The 23523-nt window shown below is 35.1% G+C and overlaps 1 protein-coding gene across 1 annotated transcript in view; it reads right to left on the bottom strand.

Annotated features, from left to right (window-relative positions):
• LRRC7 (leucine rich repeat containing 7) overlaps positions 1 to 23523 on the bottom strand; it is a 414541-nt gene that overhangs the window by 221661 nt on the left and 169357 nt on the right. Inside the window, 1 exon segment of the mRNA XM_006191023.3 lies at positions 10610 to 10727. Coding sequence (XP_006191085.3) covers positions 10610 to 10727 — 118 coding nt within the window.

The following is a 23523-nucleotide window of genomic DNA, read 5'->3' as shown; positions in this document are numbered from 1 at the left end:
TCAGAGTTGCAATCATGATTTTGAAGTCGTATCAATTAGTGTGATTGATTTCCGGATCAATTTTTTTGATCCTTTTTTTCCGGATCCTTTCAGCCACAGGTATAGAGCTCGGTTTAGCCAGCATTGTAATTTTACTGAGCATACACAGGGACATGAGAGAAAAGCAAAGGTGTCTAGGGGGTCATTTGATGATTGACCCTAAAAGTCAAGCCATGAAAAAAGGGTAGAGCAAACACTGAGGTTGAGAGAATTCATGATAAGTGGTGGTATTAATAGACTGGTGCTTCTGGTGGGGTCCCAGGAGGGTTGGAATGGTATAAGAGGGAGTGTTCTGGAGAGACAGGAGGATGGAGTCAGATGGCATTCTATTTCTTGATGTACCTAGATCAGACCGAGGAAAACAACAGAACTCACAAGTGTCTGTTAAGTTGTATCTAATTATATTTTTGCATCAATACTCTGAAGCAATGTAATAAAACTCTTTACAAATATGGAAAAAAACACATGATCTTAAGTACAGACACTTTGGAATTTAAATTACCTTTTCTAAGATGAGAACGGTAACTCTCCTCTTTTTTTTGGAAAATTATTTTGTGTATAAACCCACATTTCCCAAGGATCTTTGGTAAGTGAGGCAATACTGTATTAAGTAGGAAGTACTGATTAGAGGTATGTTTCAGGTGGGAAATCTCTTGTACAGTAGAAAGCAAAAACATCCAGCAATTAGATTAGTAAATTTGGAAGAAACTGTACAGGTCAGTCATATCTTAAGGAGAGAAAGAGAGAGAAAGGAAAAAAAAAAAAAAAGAGGAAAGAGGAAGAAGAACAAACAAGACTGGAATCATTTGCTTTACCTCCAGTCCAGTAAAGGGAGTTAAGAACTCAGCAGGAACCTAAGCAAGAAGTTAAAGGTCTCCTGCAAGACTCGGCTTATTTTAGTGGTATTACAAAGAGAAAAACCAAATGCGGTAACATAATCAATAGTTTGAGACAGTTACACAACTGATTCTTCCTTTGGGATACGTCTATGTGGAGAAAATTTTGAGAAGTCTTTATGACCTTGATTAACGATGAGTTCATTCACAGAGGAATGAAACTGACTTGGTCACAATGAGTTAAAATGACACCTGATGCCCTCTCCACCTTCTCACTGATTCAACAGTAAATATATTGAGTCCCTATTATGTGAAATTGACCTATGTAATCATCTTATTTCCTATTTGACTAATGACTTTTTCCTTCATTTTCAATCAACCACTTTGTTGAGCACTTACTATGCCTGCATTTTGATAGTGACTACCATGGGTCTAGAAACAGTGTAAGGTAGAGATGTTTGCTTTCTAGAAGTTTATACTGAAGCTGAGAGTGAGTATGAGAGGGCACAAAGTGCTTCATTACCAGTTCAATTTTGTTCTTTTACAAGTTCCAGGAATTACAAAAACACAGAAGACAGGCAGGAGACTCTGCTATGACTTTAGGAACATTTGTCAGTGTAGGTGACAGAGCCCAACACAGACTTCAGAAGGATGAGGGGGTGGGAGCAGTTCCTTCCTTCCTTATATTTAGATATATTACCAGATTGTAAGCTCTATCCCCCATTGAGTAAGTTCTGGTAACACATGTAATTATTTGCTGATTTTATTTCCTGAGGAAGACATGAGAAAGAGTTAAAAGTCCTGGCACCCAGCTGGGAAGGTGGCAAGAGAACAGATCTGGTTTTTTTTTTTTTTTTTTTTTTTTGCCATCCTATTTTTTAATGGAAACAGAGGGAGTCAATTCTCCATTTTAACACTATAATCTTGAGCAGAAGTAGATTCTGTTGAAACAGAAAATAGTCTCATAGTGAGGGAAGTGCTACTGATTTTCAGATAAATAGCACATTAGAAGTGTTGAAAGTAAGGCATTTAATAGAGCAAAATAATAAGCTTTACTCTAAACAAATGGCCTAATGATTTGCCAAACATAAAAGAGCACAATTATTGCTATTTGAGAACAACTGCATGGTAATATTTTCTCCCTAACCCACTTCAGCCATCCCAAAATAGACTGCCCTAAGAATTTATGTACTCTACCAGAGTTTCTATTCTTCTCTTAATACGCTCAAAATTTTAAAGATTTTAATCGTATAACTGGTTGCTCTTATCTTCTTCCTCTAGTGTGTTTGAGAGAAACTACCCCCCTTCAATGAAAGTTGAGGATATCATTTGTCTTCAGTGTTTTGCATGCATTTGGGGAAGGGGTGGAATAATTGGCAAGTTCGTAAAACACATAATAACTCCTTCAACTCTGATTGCCTTTCGTTACAACTAACAACAGTGATTTTGCCCACTGCGATGCTGCTCAAATCCATTCTTGTATAGAAGTAAGTTTTAGAGGATGAGAGAAAAATCACTTAATTGCTGCAGAATGAGGAAGGGCTTCCACATTAATTCATTTTCATTAAAGTCCTTGAATTACAGTGTCATAGTCTCTCTGAAGCTATGACAAATCAACAATCAGACTTAAAACTGAATCACTGCCTAATTAAACCTTACCATTCATTATCCTGCTTTATCATATAATACAATTTACTTCATTATGACCATGTACCAGCTCTGCAAACAGCCATAGACTATTTATTCAGACAACAGACCATCATAAAATGCATTTTCTCTGATGGATATAGGATTTTTTATTTTGCTGTTGCACTAAGTTCTAAGGAATAAAGGATAAAAGATCCATTGGCATGGAAAACTGATGGATCTCCCCATGGATTGCTGTATGTAATTTTGGGGAAAAGAAAGACAGAGAGGAAGGGTGATTTACAAGCAGCATGAATATTTGTCTACTTCTCTTTCCCTCTTTCTCTCAAGAAAGGTAAAAGTTAATGTATTTATTTTTTAAAAGAAAGAATAGAATCTTTATTGAACAAAAGAGGTTAAAATCTCACTTCCAGTTAATTTTGTTTCAGTTCATTAGTTGTATTCAATGTTCTAGTAGGTAAATGTTTCAAACATTGGGTGCTTTCAATGTTCCAAGTATATAGATACCACTAAGATAAAGTATTTGTCCTGGACAAGCCTATAATATAGTGAAGAATAAAGTATATTATTAGATGATCCCTAGTCCATACTCAGTAATATGAGAATATGTATTTTTATTATAAGCAACAGGATATTTTAAAAATTGACAATATCCGAGGCCACAATGTGAAAGTCAGTGAATAATGAGAAATCATCCAGGCCATCATGTGGTCTGCAACGTATTTCAATAAAAATAATATGACAACTAAAAAAGCTGCAAGTGTATTGGAATACTAAGACAACGGAGTAAACTATAAGAAAGTAGGAGGGGCATAATAAAATAGCTGCAGCATAAAGTAGAAAAGTAAAAGTTAATGATTGGAAATGAAACGATCAACCAGCCAATACTGAGACTAATAAGTCAAAAGAGTATTATTTGAAAGATTAGTAAAGTAGAAAAACCTCTGGCAGGATGGAGGACAAAAACATACAAGATAGATGGAACAATTAAACAATGTTAGGAATACAAAGAAATAAACAGTCACAGGTATGGTAGAGATTTATAAAACATGCAAGAAAAGCCTGTGGACAATGTTCCACAATAAAATTGAACATCTGGATGATGAAATAGATTATTTCCCAGGAAATTGTAACTTATGAAAAAGTGATTTAAGGAGGTATAAGGGTGCAAGGATGGGAAAGAAAAATAAAACCATCATATGCAAATGATTTTATACACAATAATTCAAAAGGATCTACCAGTTATATATTAAAATTTATAATTTAGCACTGTGGCTGAATGTAAGATCAAAATATCAAAATTAATAAAGTTGCTATTTGGCACTAACTAAAATTAGAAAAAAAATCCTTTTTAAAAGAAATATAATTTATAAAACTAGCAACTTAAACTACTTAGACATACGTCTAATGAAATGTGTGCAGATCTTGAAAGAAATCACAAAACTTTATTAAAAGATACAAAATAAGACTGAAATAAAGGTAAATACTATGTTCATGAATTATAATACTTACTATCACAAAGATATCAATTCATTCTAAATTAATCTTTAAATATAAGCCAATAAAAAAATTCTAATAGATTGTTTGTGAACCTCAACAATTTAACCTAAAGTTTATAAAGAACTGAATACCAAAAACAGCAAGACACATTTTAAAAAGAAAGAAGGAGGACTTGTCTTATTGGATAATAAAACCTAACATGAAGTTATAGTGATTAGAACAATGTGATGTTGGCACAAGAACAGTCAAGTAAGCTGATGGAGCAGGACAGAGAATTTGGAAAAAGTGTCTTGTTTGTTGTTGGCAGAGGCAGAAGCAGCTGCTCCAGAGACACGAGGGAAGGTTGCTGGAGGGACCACAGAGAGCCCCATTTCAGAGAGAGCAGGAGAGACGTTAACTTGGCTCTCCTGTGTAGGGGAGGACACACTGCGGAAAGGCTTGGTACAAGGTTTATGCACTTCTAAAGCAGCGCTATCATGCTTTACATCCTTCCCTGGAGACCTGGCCTGACAGGATGGGGCGGGGAGGGTTCTTTCCTGAACAGAGAAGTTACTTTTTCAAAGATAAAGGTAAAAGAGGTAGAATTATAAAGTAGCGGGAAAACAAGAGACTATATCATAAATGTTGGTGAAACGATTAGTCATCTATTCATGTGGAAAAAAGAAATTTTGATAATATATAGCACAAAAAATAAGCTGCAAATGAATTAAAAGCCTAAATATGTAAAGAAAAACTAATAGTTTTGGAAGAAAATGTAGACAAGTTATCTTCATGATAATAGCATAGAAAAGAAATTCTTAAATAAACTATAAAAATACAGTCAAAAAGAGGAGTGATAAAACTTAAGTACATTAAAATTGGCAACTTCTCTATGATAAATGGCCTCCCAAACAAAGTGAAAAGACAAACCACAAATTGGTAGTGATATTTGTAACCCATTTAAACAACAAAGACTAGTGTTCACAGTATGTAAGTCTTTCAAATCACCAGAACAATCCCACCTAACAGTCAAATAATCCAAAATAAAAATTGACCAAAAAAGGCAATTTATAGAGAAAGATACTCTATATTTGCTAATACAATGAAGTGAAAAAAAATGCCAACTTCACTGGTGATTAGGGAAATATAAATTAAAATATCAGGCTACCCTAATACAGTCCTTTGATTGGACAACATTTACAATGTTTAATAACCCCAAGTGCTGGCAAGGATATGGAGCAATGGGAACTCTGGTACTTTGCTGGTACAATTAGATTCACATTGATCATTAAGGACACAATTTAGAAACATAACGTAAAATGAAAACTTGTAGAATAATATACACAATGTGTTAGCCTGTCATTGAAATTTTTAATACACTTAACTCTGAGAGCAAGGAAAAAGGGATGGTGAAGAGAAATTACAAGTTTCTGTAATGTTTTATTCATTAAAAAAAACTGGAGTGTTGTGTCTATAACAAATGCTAACACTTTTATCTCTACAGCGGGCATATTGTTGTCTCATGTTATTTTCTTCATGCTTAAAAAGTTTAATTGTTAAAAATGAAAACTTGATAAATATTTTAATATAACGGTCAAGAGTTTTTAATACTAAATTGAGTTCTGAATGATAAGTAAGACTGAACCAGGTGAAAAGAGGTGTGAAAGATGATTTAGGCAGAGGAAATAATAGAGTCATAGAGATGGTGCAATAGCATTAAATATTTGAGGCAGTTTTTCAATATCTAGACTAAAAAGTTAAAAAAGTGCAAATCATCTTTGGGAGATGAGCAGATGGGATGGAAGTGTAGGTGGTCAATTGTGGGGACTTTTAATGCTGTGTTAGGGAGCCTACATTCTATCTTAGATCAATAGAAGTGTCTTATAGAAGAGTAATCTAGTCATATCTGCAATTTAGAAAGAGTGCTAAAGCTACTTTGTGGAGAATGGGTTTGGGAATGGTGGCGGCCATAACAGGGACCAGGAGACCAATTAGGAGGCTATGTTAGGTAGTCGCAGAGAGAGGCAAGACACTAAATTAAGATGGTAAAGTGGGACAGTGAGAACGAAACAGACTTCACATACATTTAGGAGGTAAAACTGGCAGGATTTGGTGACTTAATCACTATGGGAGTCAGAGGAAAGAATGCATCCTTGCATAGAATTACTGTGTGGATGATAGTAGTATTAACAGAAAACTGGATATACTGGAAGAAAAGCAGATTAGGGTGGATGATGAGTTTGGCTTTAAATGCATTATGTTTGGAGGTGTTTGTGGAACCCTGTTATAGCTACATCCAGCATGCAGTTGGCTATACCAGTCTGAAGCTCAAGGGAGAGGCCAAGGCTTGACATGAAGTAGTCATTATCCCAAGAACAAGGATATTAAACATATTACAACATGGCAGGTTGGAGCTGATTTTCCTGGTTACTCATCACTTATTGTAGCATCATTTCTATCTTTTCCAGCACTCAGTTACAACATTTAATAGATCCCAGTATAGGAGATGGGGACCCTATCCTATTTAGAGTCCCAATATAACATAAATATGTATTATATATTTTAAAAGAATGCTAAAGTATAATGTTTATTTACCTGCCAAACACTCATTGAGCACCTGCCATGTATGGGTATTTTGCTAGTAGCTCCAAATTGAGAAATGAATAAGGTAGTCCCTGATTTCAAGGGTTTTACAATATAGTTAAATAAATAGGGATATATAGAAATTAAACTACAAAGTGAGATATGTTCAAAGCAAAAGCATATATGAGGTAAAAAGATATGTAACAGAGGACGATGCAATTAGTTCTCTTTGTGTATGGAATGTGAGAAAAGTTTTCCAGAATAAATGACATCAGAACTGCCTTTTTAAAGATAAAGAGGACTCTGGTTGATGAGAGACAACAGTGGGAGGAAGTAGGCAAAGAAAATGCTATCATGCCTTGTGTCACAGTAACCAAGTGAAGCATTTGGGGATGACAATTTGGCATTACCTGAGGATGAAATGGAAGGGAAGTGGGTTAATAGGTTAGAAAGGTAGTGAAAACTATTCACACAAATTTTCTAGATACCTTTCTGCCCACAATAGTTTGCTTATTTAAAGGTTTTAATATAAAATAGTAATTTTAAGTTATGGAAGGAAAAATGGTGAATTAGGTTGCCTGGTGGAAGAATTAGACATGAGAAGTAAAGACTGGAGGCACAGGGACAACCAAGATCAGGTTTAACCACAGCCTCCAACTGAACAGTTTCATCATAAAGAGTCATTCATCAAATTCCAACACAATCCAGGCAAATTTTTACCCAGGTAAAAATTGACTAGGACTTGAATGAGTCCCTGCCTCAAAGTAAACCTTTTATCTTCTGTCCCTAAATACCAACACTGATTGTATCTCTCATGTCTTGACTCTTTTCCACTGGGGCTATTCCAACCTTGTCAAACTATGATGCTGACAACGGCACTTATTTTCTGCTCTTTCTTCACTTGACAGATCCCCAAAGGATGTATTAAGCTCCTTAAGTAACTGTCTAGGTCTCTGCCACAGAATTCAGTGACAGCTTTTTAGGTATGATTTTGTGAAAGGGCTGATGTGTTGAAATCTTTCACTGTTTATGTAACTTCCAGCAATGGCTAATATATCATCATGCTCATCAAACCTTTTGTACTGTACTAACTTTGCAGAATGATTTGTCACATCTAGCTTGTCTTTTGGCATAAATACTTCCACCATACAGCAATCATAAGTATAACTAAAAGTCCCTCGACACTACTTCCTAAGACTTCTAAGGATGCTCACAGACTTACTTCTGAGTAGAAATATAAATTACAGTTAACCTAGCAACAAAAGTTTCTTGATGCAAGAGGGCCACTAGCAGATCATTCTAATGCTCATAAAAAAGTCATATGTCTCAGGATTTTGGGGTTTATGGTTGGTGATGAGTTTTCATCTGATTCTCTGTAAGAATAAGATATATTTTTATTTACTCGAACTTTGCAGCCAAACCTACCTGAAGGCCAAAGACATGTTATATTTAGTCATATGATATTTCTCATAAATTGCGATTTGAAAATAGAATTTGATGTGTGAATGTATATAAATATACAAACTGAATTAATTGCTATTAAAGTACAGAAGTATCAAGCCATAAAAATATGCGGCCTGTAAATTTATTTTTAAAAGAACAAAGGTAGACCTAATGTCATCTCTCAGTGAGCCTAAATCTAGTTGCTGTCTTCTCCCTAAGTCAGCAAATGGTCCATTTAGGATTGTCTTCCTGAAAGCTGTCTAAGTGGTAAGTCAAGTTGGTGGAGAAAGGTGTGTGTGCACCTCATTTTCGCTCTTGTGTCCTTCAAATAAAATGCTCTCCTTTATTCAGATACTACCGTGCTTCATGGAATTCCTCAAGCCATATTCTTTACTTGAACTCTTCCCTAATAATAAAGCAGTCTTTATTATCTTTTTAGTCTCTAAGAGTTTACAATTGTAATTTGTGCCTTATCATTAACCACTTCATTTTATAGTGTTTTATGATATTCATGGATTGTTTACAGGTGTTAGTCTTCTCTCTCCAGTGACACTGTAAGCTTTCTATGACTTTCACAGACTTGAAGAAATCACTAGCAATTTTAACTTGCACATTTCAACAAGTGTTCCACGTTCCAGAAGAACCGTTCATTCACGACTTAATTCAGTAAATTTTATTGAGCTCCTACAATATGCCACACACTGTTTTAGGCTTTAGAGATGTATCAGTGACCAAAACAACAATAAAAACTGGTACTTCCCTGAATTTTAATTATAGTTAGGGGAATCTAGACAATAACACAAATAACTTAAAAATGTAGTATGTCAATTTCTCATGAAGGCTATTAAGAAAATCAAACAGGGAATGGAAACAGGGTATGCTTCTAATGGATAATAACAGCAGAATCTAAATTTTTAAAAAGATGGTCCAGAATTTCTTAAGTATGTCATCTTCACATGTGATTAAGAGATTCTGCTGGTAGTCCTTAAACAGACAGGTTAAAGTAAGATCCTTATTTACCTAGAATGCCAAGCCAGTCTTAACTTTTTTTTAAAGCTAGGTAAAATTAGTTTTTTTCCCTTTATTTCTCTTCTTAAAAAAGAAAAAAATCCTTATTGAATAATTGATACACCAAGAACTGCACATACTAAATGTACACAATTTGATGACTCTGGACACATGCAAACACGAGTGATACCACGACCACACACAAGGTAACAGACATATCCAGCACCTCCCAGAGTTTCCTTATTTCCTTATATCTCTTGGTTTCCTTTTTCCTTTTTTTTTTTTTTTTTTGTGTGTGTGTGTGGTAAGAACATTTAACATAAGATCTACCCTCCCAACAAAGTTTGGAGTGAGTAATAATGTATTTTTAACTACAGGCACTGTGCTGGACGGCGCATCTCTAGAATTTATTCATCCAGCACAAACAAAACTTTATGTACCTACTGAATAACAACTTCTGTTTGTCGTGTCTGGGATTGGCTATCATTTCTTAGAGTAACTTTACCTAACCACACTGACTGGATTATGTTCTACTTGTATGCATGCCCTTCACCACCGATGTAGCTTCAAACTCAATTGTTTATTTAATCATCCATAATTGCTTGTTTAATGTCTAATGTATGTACTAGAATGTAAATTTCATGAAGGCAGGGGATCTGTGTTGCTCATGCCTGTCCCTATGGCACCAAGCTTATTACCTGAAGTTACCAAAGTAATACACATACACACACGCACGCACGCAATTTAGCCTACTAGCTTAATGATGGAGAGGTCATGTTTTACATCCTCATGGTGCCTAGACATAACCCTTTTTGACTGATCCTTGCTTTATTCTAATAAAATGGAGAACCAAGTCCATTTAGAAGGAAATGAAGATTCAATGAATATATGAGGATATAGGAGACTCCCACAAACACTTAAAGGAAAACATCAACATGCATATCAACTAAACCACCAGACATAACAAATTTGGCCAAAATATAGCAAATACCACTGAGCACTTATTATTCACCAAGCATTGCTCTGGATGTCTGAAATACATCAGTGACCAAAACAGTGGGAAATCTTTCTTGCCCCATAATGTAAACTCCATTACAGGGCAGGAGAGGATAGACAAAACCATAAAAAATAAGTAAATTATATATATGAAGAAAAAGTCAGTGCTATGGGGCAAAAATGGAGCAGACGAAGGGAAATTGAGAAATTGAGAGTGGGTTAAAGGTAGGCCATGCTGAGCAGACGATATTTGAGACGTGTTGGAAAAATACTTTACTCTGAAAAATGAGGAAAATAAACAGTGTAAAGTCAGTAAAATATTCTAGAAAAGATTTAATCATGTATCTGAATGCAGAGGGAAATAAGGCTTGAGGGAGTCAGGGACATTATTAGCAAGGGGAGGGGAGAGAAGTTTGCTGTCTTGGATTTGTAATTTAGGATTTACCTTTTCAATAAAATTAAGTTAAAGTTGCAACAAAATCAAAGAAAAAGTATTATATCATTTGCTAAGGGGAAACATTAAAGCACATTGTCAGTGAAAGAATTCAAGTTATTTAGAGATGAGATGAGAATCTTACCATTTTTACTGATGTCGAGTTCTTTAAGGTTAACTAAACTAGCAATAGTGGTTGGCAGATTTGATAGGTCATTATCAGGAATACTTAGTTTTCTTAGAGCTTGACAGTTGAACAATTGCTGTGAAAAGAAAATAATGATTAATTAGGTCTCAATTTGGTTCAATCCATTCATACATACACTTAGAAACAAAATTCAATTAGTCATCTTTGCCAAAGTAATAAAAGGGCCAACTACAAAAAGTAGTCACTTTATTCCACTCCCATCTTCAGGATTCTTTTCCGAACTTTTTCACATTCCAACCCCATGTTAGTGCCTCGCTGCTCTTTGCTATGCAGATTCAACACTCGAGGTTTTCTACTTTTCCCTGCTTCTGTTTAATATTAATATTAATGTTCAATTTGCCACTGAGCCAATTGATTTTTCCCTTTGAAATAATTTCTGGAGTTGCCCCTTCCTTTCTATTCCCACGGCTACCAGGATGACCTCAATTCTCTTTCCCCACAACCACAAATCACTTTCATTTACTCACATCGAACAGCTGTTTATGGGACATGCAAGAACTGTAACACAGTTGAATATAGAGGCTGACATTTCTTTTGTGTCCTCTAACACTGTTTCATAAATATCTAGCAAATGAAACATTCAATCCCTCATATTTGGTGAAAAAAACACCACTGATTGGTTTATTTCTGCCACCAGTCCAAAAGTACTAATGGGGAAGAGCCAAGTGTTACTGCAATGGCTCTCAAATCCAGCATGGATTTAAACACTCGTGGGAGGATGTGCTTGTTTAAAATGTGGATTCTTGAGCTTTACCCAGAGAAGTACTGATATCGGGGGTCTGGGATGGGGGTCAAAATCTGCATTTTTAACAAGCACTCTAGTGATCTGGCTATTTTTTATGTAGGTATTTCCAGTATCATGTTTCCGGAAACAGTAAGTTAGATTATTTTTTAGCTATGTCCATCTCATCTTGACTACTGAAGATTTCAACAGCTGGACAGAAATTTTGATTCATCCCTGGAAGAATTATCCTAATGAGATCTTTTCTGTTTGACATTTCTAATTCTGTTTTGGTGAATTTCCACAGATGAAGTCTCTGTATCTACGACTATACAATTGGCCCACAGTACATTTAACTACTGCTTGTTTTCACATGTAATTCATAATTTATAAGCATAAACAACGTAGCACATGGTTGTTAGTTCTTAACTCACTAACTTTTCAAAAAATAGACTTCTAGTTGTTACTTAATATAAAATATGTAGTTTCTTGCTTCTGGTTAGTCATTTTTGGCTCCTTACAAAGATTACTTGCAATACTGCATGTAGTGCTAGAATTTCATTATTCTCCACAGTAATGTTGCTTATATAAAGATCTTTATAAAACCTAAAAAAGAGGACTTTGATGAATAATTTCCACTAACTATTAATTTTCTTTAAAAATTAAAAAAAAAGATGTCTACACTCATGCAAAAGTTAATTTAAATTTTTGTCCATACTCTATCATTCTATTAGGACCATTACATCTACACATAATGTTAGTTACAGATGCATAGATTAAAAAAAAAGTCAATTGCCTCATGTCTGATATTGATAAGATGTACTAACTACTCTTTAGTCTGATTACTATTACCATTTTATACAAAATTCAGACAAATTATTTTTAAAGTAGTGGTTTTTGGTGTATAAATTCAAGTCTCATCATCTCAGTTAAATTCTCAATTTATCTCAAGAATTAATAGAAGTCCTTGTATTCCAGTTTTAAATGAAGCCACATTAGGAACAAATGATATGGAAACTCCTAAACATTCTATTACCTAAGAGAATCTAAGATCTCTCTGGTAGAGAGGCTAAGAGCATGTCATTTGGAATCAGATTAATGTTGGTACAGTCCCCACACATCTACGTCCTAGCTGTGTGATCTTGGGCAAGTTACCTAACATCTCTGAGCCCTATCAATTTCCTATCTGTAAAATGGGAACAATAACATTACCTAACTTGAAGGATTGTTGAGAGGATTAAATGAGTTATTATACGTCACCAATTATAAGTCTTACATTTTGTTTCACATATTAACATCTTTGATACTTGGGATGCATCTTTCAATAAAGATTAAGTTGTACTTCTTAAGCAGTGTTTCTTTCTTAGTGGTACTACAATAAAGGTAATGGTGTGTCTTACAATCAATAGCCTAGGATTTGAAGAAATGAATTACTTGTTAAAATGTGAAGTTGTTTGTGTTTGGCACATAGTAAGAGTTTGATAACTAGCCATTATACAGATACAGAAGTAAACCCATATAATAATCTATTTCTTACTTTTCTAGATGATGAGAGCTTTGAAGGCAGGAGTCATGTCTGATTCATCTTGGTATCAACCTGTTTCACCTTTGTATATATCAAAGTGACTAGCACAGTGTCTTGTACATAGTGTATCTTGAATAAATATCCTTGACAGTATACTTAGATAAGCAAAGGGAAAATGAGGAGAGTGGTAAGTTCCAGCTGAGAGTGGTACTTCACTGGTTTGGAAGTTTCAGATAGGTAAACAATCTCAGTGGAATCTCAATTTCATAAACAAATCGGTGAACTTTTGAGTATGAGTCATGATGTCTGTAAACTGACAAAGAAATTAAGAAGGACTTTTAACGATTCTTTCAATATTCAAGCTTTGAATGAAAATGAAGCAAAGAATGATCAAAAAATAGCTGTAATTCTTCCATATAGTATAAAATAGCAAATATAATTAATAGCTAATTAAAGTAAGACAGTTAATGATTATGGTTACCCTGCCTTTCATTTGATAATGATATTTCACACTTCAAAAAAATTGTTTTGAGTCTTAAAATATTTGTGTATTAAAGTGCTCTTTTTCTTGGGCTGAAGGAAGCAATTTAACTCTGACAGAAATTGGTTTGAGAAGAGTATGCAATTTAAATTACTGACTCCAAAAAGTAATGGTTACTTGTTTTCTAAGAGAGTTGACACAAAGAAAAATGCCAGAGCGTTGAAAATAAAAACATATTTGGGAACAAAAATGCATATTCTAAAAAGTACTATTCATTAATTTATGGAAAACCATTCATTGATACTTGCTACAAGCTACAGTATGCTAAGTACAGGGGACACAAAATGAACAAGACACAGCAACCGAGCTCAGTAACTTAGTTTACAATTTAATATTTAGATATTAAGTGCTGCGTGGAAAGACTACGCCAAGGTAAATATTACATATGATGAAAACATACTGATAGAATATCTGCCCTGGATTATGTTGATGATGGTGTTGGGGTTGACTCATGAAAGTATTCCTGAGAGAGGTAATGAAAACATGGATCACTTGAAAACCAGCATAAGTTAACCAGATGAAAGCTAAAAAGAGATCATGTTGCACTTGTAGCATCTAAAGATACTCTTAATTCAAAGAATGTATAACTCAAACTAGTTTCAAATATTTGTTTGACAGTATGGGGATACCTGGATCTTGGAGTGAATGCTCTGAGTCCACAACATCTACATGCATTTAAAATGTATTTATCATATACCTATTACATGGTATGGTCTATGTTTACCACTGAGGATAAAGACATTTCTGTTTTCAGCAGTATGATGGACTAAATATTCAAAGAAAAAATTTTAGTGCAGCAAAACCACACACACACACACACACACACACACACACACACACACACACACAAACACACACACATATTCTTTTAATGCATAGCTGAGCTCTGGCTGTTAAGTATGGGGATTTCTCAAATTCCAGAATAACAAGAAAATACTAATATACCGAGTTAAATGTGTCTGTATTAAGCTTTTTCTTTAGTGGTATCTGTTGGTCTCTGGTGGCTGAAGATTGAGGTCTTTTTTTTGCAATTGGAAAGTTAGAAGACTGCTTGGGGTCTGAACAGAGGTCAGAGATTGGATTAGAGACCACTCCATACACAGTTGGGGTCTCTTAAGGGTGACACCTTTAGTGAGTGAATTAAAAAAAAAAATCGGTCCCGCAAAAGAAGTCAGTGGTGAGTGCATGACTTTCTCAGTTTGGGCTCTGAGTGAAGTAAGAAAAAACAGCAGAGAGAGGAAGGAAGGAAGGAAGGAAGGAAGGAAGGAAGGAAGGAAGGAAGGAAGGAAGGAAGGAAGGAAGGAAGGAAAGAAGGATCGGAGTGAGGGAGGAAGGAAGGAAGGAAGACAGAAAGGGAGGGAGGGAGAGAGGAAGGAAGGAAGAAAGAAAGAACGAAAGAAAGAAAGGGAGGGAGGAAGGAAGGAAGGAAGAGGGAAAGAGAGAAAGAAAGAAATCTACTCATGTATGGTCAAGTAATATTTGACAAAGGAGCCAAGAAGATGCAGTGGGAAAAGGATGGTCTTTTAATGTTGTTGGGAAAACTGGATAATCACATGCAGAAGAATGAAACTGGTCCCCTATCTTATACCACTCATAAAAATTAACTCAAAATGGATTAAAGACTTAATGTAAGAACCAAAGCTGTAGAATTCATAGAAGAAAACAGGGAAAACACTCCTTGACATTGGTCTTGGCAAGGATTTTTTGGATATGACACCAAAAACAAAGGCAATAAAAGCAAAAAATAAACAAGTGAGACTACATCAAACTAAAAAGTTTCTGCACAGCAAAAGAAGCAATCAGCAAAAATAAAAAGTCAACCTATGGAATGGGAGAAAGTATCTACAAATTGTTTATCTGAAATGGGGTTAATATCCAAAATATACATGAAACTCATACAACTCAGTAGTAAAAAATAGCAAAAAAGGAACAGAAAAAAACAATTCAAAAAAGGGCAAAAGACTTGAATAGATACTTTGCCAAAGAAGACATACAAATGACCAACAGGTACATGATAAGATGCTCAACATCACCAATCATCAGGGAAATGGAAATCAAAACCACAATGGGAGATGAACTCACACCTGTTAGAATGGCTATACCAAAAAGACAAGAAAAAAAAAGTGTTGGGAAAGATGTGGAGAAAAGGGAATCCATGTACACTGCTGGTTGGAATGTAAATTGGTACAGACACATGAAAAACAGCACTAAGTTTCCTCAAAAAATTAAAAATAGAACTACCATATGATACAGTAAATCCTACTTCTGGGTAAATATCTAAAGAAAATATAAACACTAGCTCGAAGAGATACCTGCACCCCTGTGTTCATTGCAGCATATTCACGATAGCCAAGACATGGAAACAACTTAAATGCCCACCAACAGATCAATGGATAAAGATGTGAGACATATACATATATATGCAGAATTTTTTCAATAAATACAGTACTAGACAATCTATAATTAGTTGAATCCTCTGATATGGAAACATGGATCCAGAGGACCAACTATGCAACTTAAGCATCCTTGGATTTTGGCATCCATGGCAAGTCCAGGAACCAGTCCCACACAGATACCAAGGGAGGACTATAAACAGATTTTTGACTGTGTCAGGGTCTGTGCCCCTAATCCCTCTGTTGTTCAAGAGTCAACTGTCTATACAATGGAATATTACTCAGCCACAAAAAGATAAAAATCCTGCCTTTTGTGACAGAATGGATGGACATTAAGGACATTATGCTAAAGGAAATTAGTCAGATAGAGAAAGACAAACACTCACTGTGTGATCTCACCTATATGTAGAGTCTATAAAAGCTGAACTCATAGAAATAGAGAGTAGAATGGTGGGTGTCAGAAGCTGAGAGGTGGTGGGAGAAATGGGAAGATGTTGGTTAGAGGGCACAAATTCCCAGCCATACAATAAAGAAGATCTGGGGATCTAATGCACACCACAGTGAATGTAATTATCAATAATGAATTATATACTTGAAGGTTTTTAAGAAAGTAGATCTTAAATGTTATCAGTGTACACACACAAATCATAATTATGTGAAAGGATTGAGATGTGGTACTGTGTTGGTAACTTCTTACCTTATTGTGGTAACCATTTTGCATTTTATACATGTATCTAGTCATCATATTGTGCACTTTAAACTTACATATGTTATATGTCAATAATATCTCAACAAAGCTGGGGAAAAACCAATGTAAAACTAAAATTCTGAACAACAGAGGCATATGTATCAGGAAAAAGGTAATCAGATTAAAAACATTCTTAGATTTTTGCATTGTTTGAGAGTAGGGTAAAGACACTGATTAACTTTATATTTAAGTTAAATATGTATGCTAAAATTTCTAGGGTAACAGTTAAGGAAATATAAATAAGTGTATAATTTCCTAGTTGTTAGAAGAAAAATAAATGGAAAGAGAGAAAAAATCTTTAATAAATATAATGGAAAACAAGTAAATACTCAAAAGAAGCAAGACAAATGAAAATGTAGAATAGAATGGAACAAACTGATGCAAATATACCAATAACAGCCACTAATAAATATGTATTAATCCTTCCAATTAAACAGATAGAGTGGGTTAAAATTAAAAATAATCAAGCTATATCTTATTACCAGTGATACACCCAAAACTTGATAGAAAAATGATAAAAAAAACTGACAAAATTAGCTTAAAGAAGTCTAAAGTATCAATACTAATTTAAAGCAAAAGGCATTACTGGAGAGACAGTGCCCACATGTTAGCAAAGACTTCCGCTCACCAGGAATATATAATTCTAAATTTGCATGCACCTAGTATCATAGTTTTAAAATAGTTAAAGAAAAATTTGACCTATCTACAAGGGGAGATTACAAATCTATTATCATAATAGAGTATTCTAATACATCTCTCTTGATAATTAATTAAAAATAGAAAAGAAAAGCTATAGAAGAATCAATAGCCACTAGCTTGTCCTAGTGGACACATAGAACACTGAATTCAACTACTACAGAGTACTTTTTAAAAAAGTACTTATGAAAAATTTGCAATTAACCATGTACTAGACATAAAGAAAGTCTTAACAAACTTAATAGAATTACTAATACAAAGTTCAGAATCTTAGACCATAATGCAGTTGTTATAAATTATTAATAAAAAGATAGATTTAAAAGCTTTTATATTTGGATATTTATATATAAAATTAAAGTTGACTTATAGTTCAGAGAAGAAATCACACTGGAAATTACAAAATACAAGCGAACAATAAAATATTATGTGTTTAAAATGGCAGGATATACCTAGAGTAACTGGACTAAACTGTAGCCTGAAATGCTTACATTAGAAAAGATGAAGGGGTGAGAATGAATGAGGTCAGCATGAGGCTTAAGAAGACAGAAAAAAGGTTAACAGTATAACAGAAAAGCAACAAAAGAGACCCTCACAACTCACAGTGGTCTAAAAACGAGGAAGGACAGAGATGCTGAAACAAGCTGCAGATTGGGAGCTCAAACAGAGGAACCACGTCTTTTCCAGGTCATCGTATGCATTGTATGCATCTTTTTAAATTTTTTACTGTGAAATATACACACACAAGAGTATATATAGTATGTATTTTTAAAAATTACGATGATAAAATAAAGACCCATATTCTTCAATCCAGTTTAAGAAAACTACTTTATGTCCCTCCCAATCAGATCCCTTTGTGTCTTCCCTGACCCTCCAAACAAACAACCAATTTCTCCTTTCCTCACTTGTTACCACAGGTCTAATAATCTTAAAAGTATATATTGTTTAATACAAACTTGTGGTTGCCAAGGGGGTGGGGGGGGTGGGCAGGGACAGACTGGGATTTCAAAATTCGTAGATACTGACAAGCATATGCAGAATAGATAAACAAGATTATACTGTATAGTACAGGGAAATATATGCAAGATCTTGTGGTAGCTCAGAGAGAAAAAAAAATGTGACAATGAGTATATGTATGTTCATGTATGACTGAAAAATTGTGCTCTACATTGGAATTTGACACAACATTGTAAAATGACTATAACTCAATAAAAAGTGTTTAAAAATTTGTCTGTTTACATTTATCTGAATGGAATAATACGTCATACTTTCTTCTGTGACTTGACTTTTTCATTCAATGCCATGTTATTAACATTATTCCATGTTCGTGTTTATAATCTATTGACTCACCTTTACTAGTTTATGCTTCATATAACGCCATTTTCTCACATATCCTACTGTTCATAGGCTTTTAAGTTATTCCCAATTTTTTGAACAAGGCTTCTAAGAATATTCTTATATACATCTGCTAGTGTGCATATACAAATGCTTCTCTGAGGAGGTAGGCATATGTTCAAATTTACTAAGTAATATAATTTTTTTCCCATGTGGCTGTAACAATTTAAAGTCCCACCAGCAGGGGTAAGAATTCTCATTTCTTCAGACTATTTCCAAAATTTGATATTTTCAGACTAAGTTTTCCAATCTGTGGTATGTAAAATTATAACACATTTTACCTATTTCTAAAAAAAAAAAAAACTGAACACTTCTTCATGGTTTACTCATTTGAAAGAATATTTGTCACATATTCTGGATACTAATTCTTTGACAGCTCTCTCAATAGATGGCTTATTTTTCCAATCTTTTTTATGGTATCTTTTGATAAAAGACATTTACAATAGCCAAATTCATCTCTCAGTTTTAATGGGTGCAGATGGTCTCCTATTTTTTTCCTCCTGAAAGTTTTAATACTTTGATTTGGCTCATTTGGAATTTATTTTTGAGAATCATGTGAAGAAAGGATCCAATATTTTCTCTTTACAGATGACCAGTTGTTCCATTTTAAAAATAGGTAATCATTTTCCCACTGATTTGCAAGACAAGTTCTGCTGTATATCTAATTTCCACATAAGTATGGGTCAGTCTCTGTGCTTTCTAATTCTAGTCCGCTAGTCTATTTGTCTACCTCTTGTTCCAGTTGGGTCATCAGAACTCTGTGACTGTGATTTGTGCTTGTGCTAAGGAAGGGTGGGGAAGGAATATGAGAATTCCTGGAGAAGGAAGAGACAGTCCAAATTACCTCCCACCCCACCAAAACAAAACAAACAAACAAACAAAAGAAAACATAGATTTTAGCCAGAATGTGAAAAGGTGTAAGTATCTGGGCTTTACCCGAGGTATTTGGATGGTGATTTTTAATCATTTTTGAGTCAACCCTACAGATACTATCCCCAGAAAAACACATACAGACATGCACGCATGCACACACATGTGCACACACACACACACACAAATACTCCTTTGCATCCAGTTCCAAGGAACTTGCACATCCCTGGCAGCCCATGCTGGCTCTGTGCAACAGGTTAAGGACATTTGTGATGGGTCACATCATGTTACTTTTAACAAAGCAAATGTAATCAGGTCCATCTTCTGCTTATACTTTTTCAGTGGTTCTCTCCTCTCTTTGGGACAAAGCCCAAGTTTCTTAATGTGGCTTTTAATGCCCTCTACCTCTCCAGTTTCTCATCTTGTCTCTTTCTCATGCTGTCTCTGCTACCATCCTGCATTACCACATCTCCAGCCACACAAGGAGCTGACAGTTTCTGCACCCACTGTGTTCTGCCTTGCCTTTGCAAACACCAGGCCTCCAGCTGAAGCTTTTCACCCCAGCCTTTCCCACCTCCCCTCTACCCCTCTTCTCCAGGCTCAGGTCCTCACACATTTTAGGTCACAGCTTAAGACTGGTTTACATGCTCCATCTGTGGACTTTCATATATTTTGTATTTATCCCCATTGAAGCCTGGATGCTTTTGGTTTGGAGATTATTAGACTGTAAGCTTCTTTAGTTCCGGCAGCATCTGCAGCATATAATGCAATGCCTGACACATTGCACTTTCTCAGTAAATAGCTGTTCTTTCATGAATATTCTTAGGCAGGGAAGTGGCAAATAATAAGATAATGCCATTTCTTGACTGCCTGTTATATAGATGCAAGACACTAACCTAGATTTTAAAGTACACAAACCTACTTCTTGCAACAATGTTGTGAGGAAGGTATTATTATCCCTACTGTGCAGGTGAGAAAACTCAGGAGGTTAACTTTTACAAGGTCATGTACCTAGGAAGTGCCAAAGCCAGCGTTCAAATTCAGCTGTGTCTGCTACAAAGCCGGTTCTACTGCGGTGCCTTTCCCCCTCTACACCGCCAGGTATGTGCTTTGGAAAGATAATAGTGACAACTGACAAAAGTTGGTGGCAGTCTGGGAGGAAAAAGCAAAGGAGACTGCGGGGACCTTCACCCCATTATATTGATCCTAGGGGAGTTCGGGAAGAAGACTCAGATTCAGTGACTGTCTTTTGACAGCAAGGACCTAAATTATAGTAAATGTGAGTCTATGTTATAGCACTTTGCTAACCGTGAACTACTATATAAATGCAAACTATTATAATTTGGATTAGCCTTTTATTATCACCATTATACTCAGGCTTGGAAAATTAAGGACAGAATGAAAATGTCATGAATGTGAATGACTAGATCCCAAAACATAGGTCCTTAGAAAAAAATGAGAAATAAGATGTTTATTTTTCCACCACAAATTTTTTAAAAAAAGTATTAGCTGTTTGTGAGTTTTAAAAAGATAAACACTTTTCCTGAGAAGTTTCATGTAAAATCATAAATATTCAATGAGAGGGTTATTGATGCCATATGTTGGCACAAGTGGATGCCACCTGGGAGAAGAACTGATTGTCTAATGAGTTGGCATTACTGAATGGCTGGTTTCTTAGAAGTTCTTCCTTTGAATCCCTTTAAAAGTGTTCAGGATATAGCGTTTCCAAATTCAATCAAAAGCTGTTTCAAAGAAATAATTATTTGTGCACACTATAATAAAATGCTTTAAAATTCTTTAGTTTAATACAAGTGTTAATAATTATCTTCAGTTAGAAAAGAGCCAACTCAAAAATAATAGAGTAAAAAGTGGTTTTATAGATGCACCTGGTGAAACTGCAAGCTTCTAATTATGACATTTAGTCAATTTTTTCTTCCTTTTCTTAGTCCCTCCCTCCTCTTTCCTTCCTTTGTCCTTTCCCGCTCTCCTCCCTTTTCCTTTTTCTTCCTTTCTTTCCTTCCCATTTCCCTTCCTTCCTGACTGCTTATATTCAGTGAGCACCTCTTGAACATCTAGTCAGTGACAGACACAATGCCAGGACCTAAAGATAAATAACAAAGTATCCCCTCCCTCAAGTATACAGTCAACTAGTGGTTAGAAATGCACACAAAAAATAAAATGCAATGTTGCAAATCCTAAGTAAATACTACAACAGAGAGAGGGCTTTGTAAAGTGCATTTTGTTACGAGAGAAACATTCCTAGACTTTGCCCTTAACCTAAGAGATTTTGGATGCTTGGATTTGCATGCCTTTCCACCTATTCTACACTGCTCCCTCACATTATCGTCCACCCCCTTAAATGTTCATAAGCCTGGAAGTGACTGGCTAAACAAACATTTTTTTTTTTTTGAGAAACTGACACCTATGACCAGAATTAGGCAGATGGAGGATTAGAAAACATCTAGGTGAAAAATAATGAGAGTCCTAGTTAAGTCACTGCCAGAAAGGGTGAGGAGGGAGACAGATTGGAAGGAGAAGTCATTAAGACTAGGTACCAGTAATCTATGGGCAGTCAAAGGAAGGATGATTCTGTGGTCCAACGACACCTGAAGGTCTCGGGTAGTAGTGGAGCTGTGGGCTGGTGTGGGAGGCATGGGACTAGACAAACACTGGTAGCATCAAATAAGATTGAAGCTGTAGGGAAATGGAAGACTTACAATCCCTTCCAGTGCATTGTAGCAATATTGAATGTGCTGCAGAGAAGAGCTCTTTTCTTCCCTGTGGAAAGATGGCAACTACAATAAATACCCAGGCATTTTATCCTAGAAAACAATAAATATCATTGCTGCTGTTTTTAAAATACAGATCTTTTCAGCAACAATTTGTCCAATGGTGGTGTTGAATCATCTCTCCCTTTGGAACAGCAAGTTTATTTTAGCATTTGTCACTGTCTTAGAAGGAAAGGAATATATCTGTTTTATTGGAGAAAAAAGCTGTCTATTTGAATATACAAGGCATAGAACCTTACCATATCCATTCTACTTGATAACAATTTCCATTAAAAAGTTTTCGGTGAAAAATTCTTTAACTTACATACCCATGATGCTTGCAAGCTCATAATATCAAGAAAAAAATACGAAAAGGTGAAAGCTGGATATGAAAGCACAACATTTATGTTCTTAATTTTGACCTAGCTAAATTGTTGCTAGGCAATTAGGGCAAATTCCTGATATCTCTATAATACTTAAGACAAGTTACGTGTGTGTTTGTGTGCGCTCGTGCATGCGCATGCGTGCACAGGTGTACCTTAGGGATTTTATTTTGTTGCTTTTTTAATAATTACTAGTTGCTAAAAAAGTTAATAACTATTAGTTGGTAATTGACAGTTACAAAAGTATTGGCTTTGTCTTTAGAGAGTAATCAATATGGTACATGAGCAACTGGGTTGAATGGCATTAACTTAGACTTTCATATTAGTATAAGCTGATACATATGTATACATACAAAAACAGTATAAGCTAGTGAAGATAGATAGATAGATAGATAGATAGATAGATAGATAGATAGATAGATAGATAGACTAGACAGATAGATAGATAGATAGATAGATAGATAGATAGATAGATAGATAATTTTTTAACTATCTATGTCTTAATCAGTTCTAGGTACCAAAACCCAACCTGTGCTGACCAACTCTGTGTAGGTCAGTAAACCAGAGAGAAGGGGATTCATGCTGGAGTCTCTTTTCCACTTGTCATTATGGAAAGATTATAAACTTTGGAATCAAACTGACCTATATTTGAATTCTGATTTCATGCTTAACTGGTCACATGCGATTGAGCAAGTTCCATATGTTTTCTCAGGCTCAATTTATCATTTAAAAAGCCCAACCAGACCTTGTTCTAGTCTTATCTTCAACAGTGCCCTTCTGCCAAGCCAATTTCCTTGACCCTGCAGCAGAGCAG

This window comes from Camelus ferus, chromosome 13, assembly GCF_009834535.1.
Source record: "Camelus ferus isolate YT-003-E chromosome 13, BCGSAC_Cfer_1.0, whole genome shotgun sequence".
Classification (NCBI taxonomy): domain Eukaryota; kingdom Metazoa; phylum Chordata; class Mammalia; order Artiodactyla; family Camelidae; genus Camelus; species Camelus ferus.
This window is presented reverse-complemented; position numbering and strand designations above follow the sequence as displayed.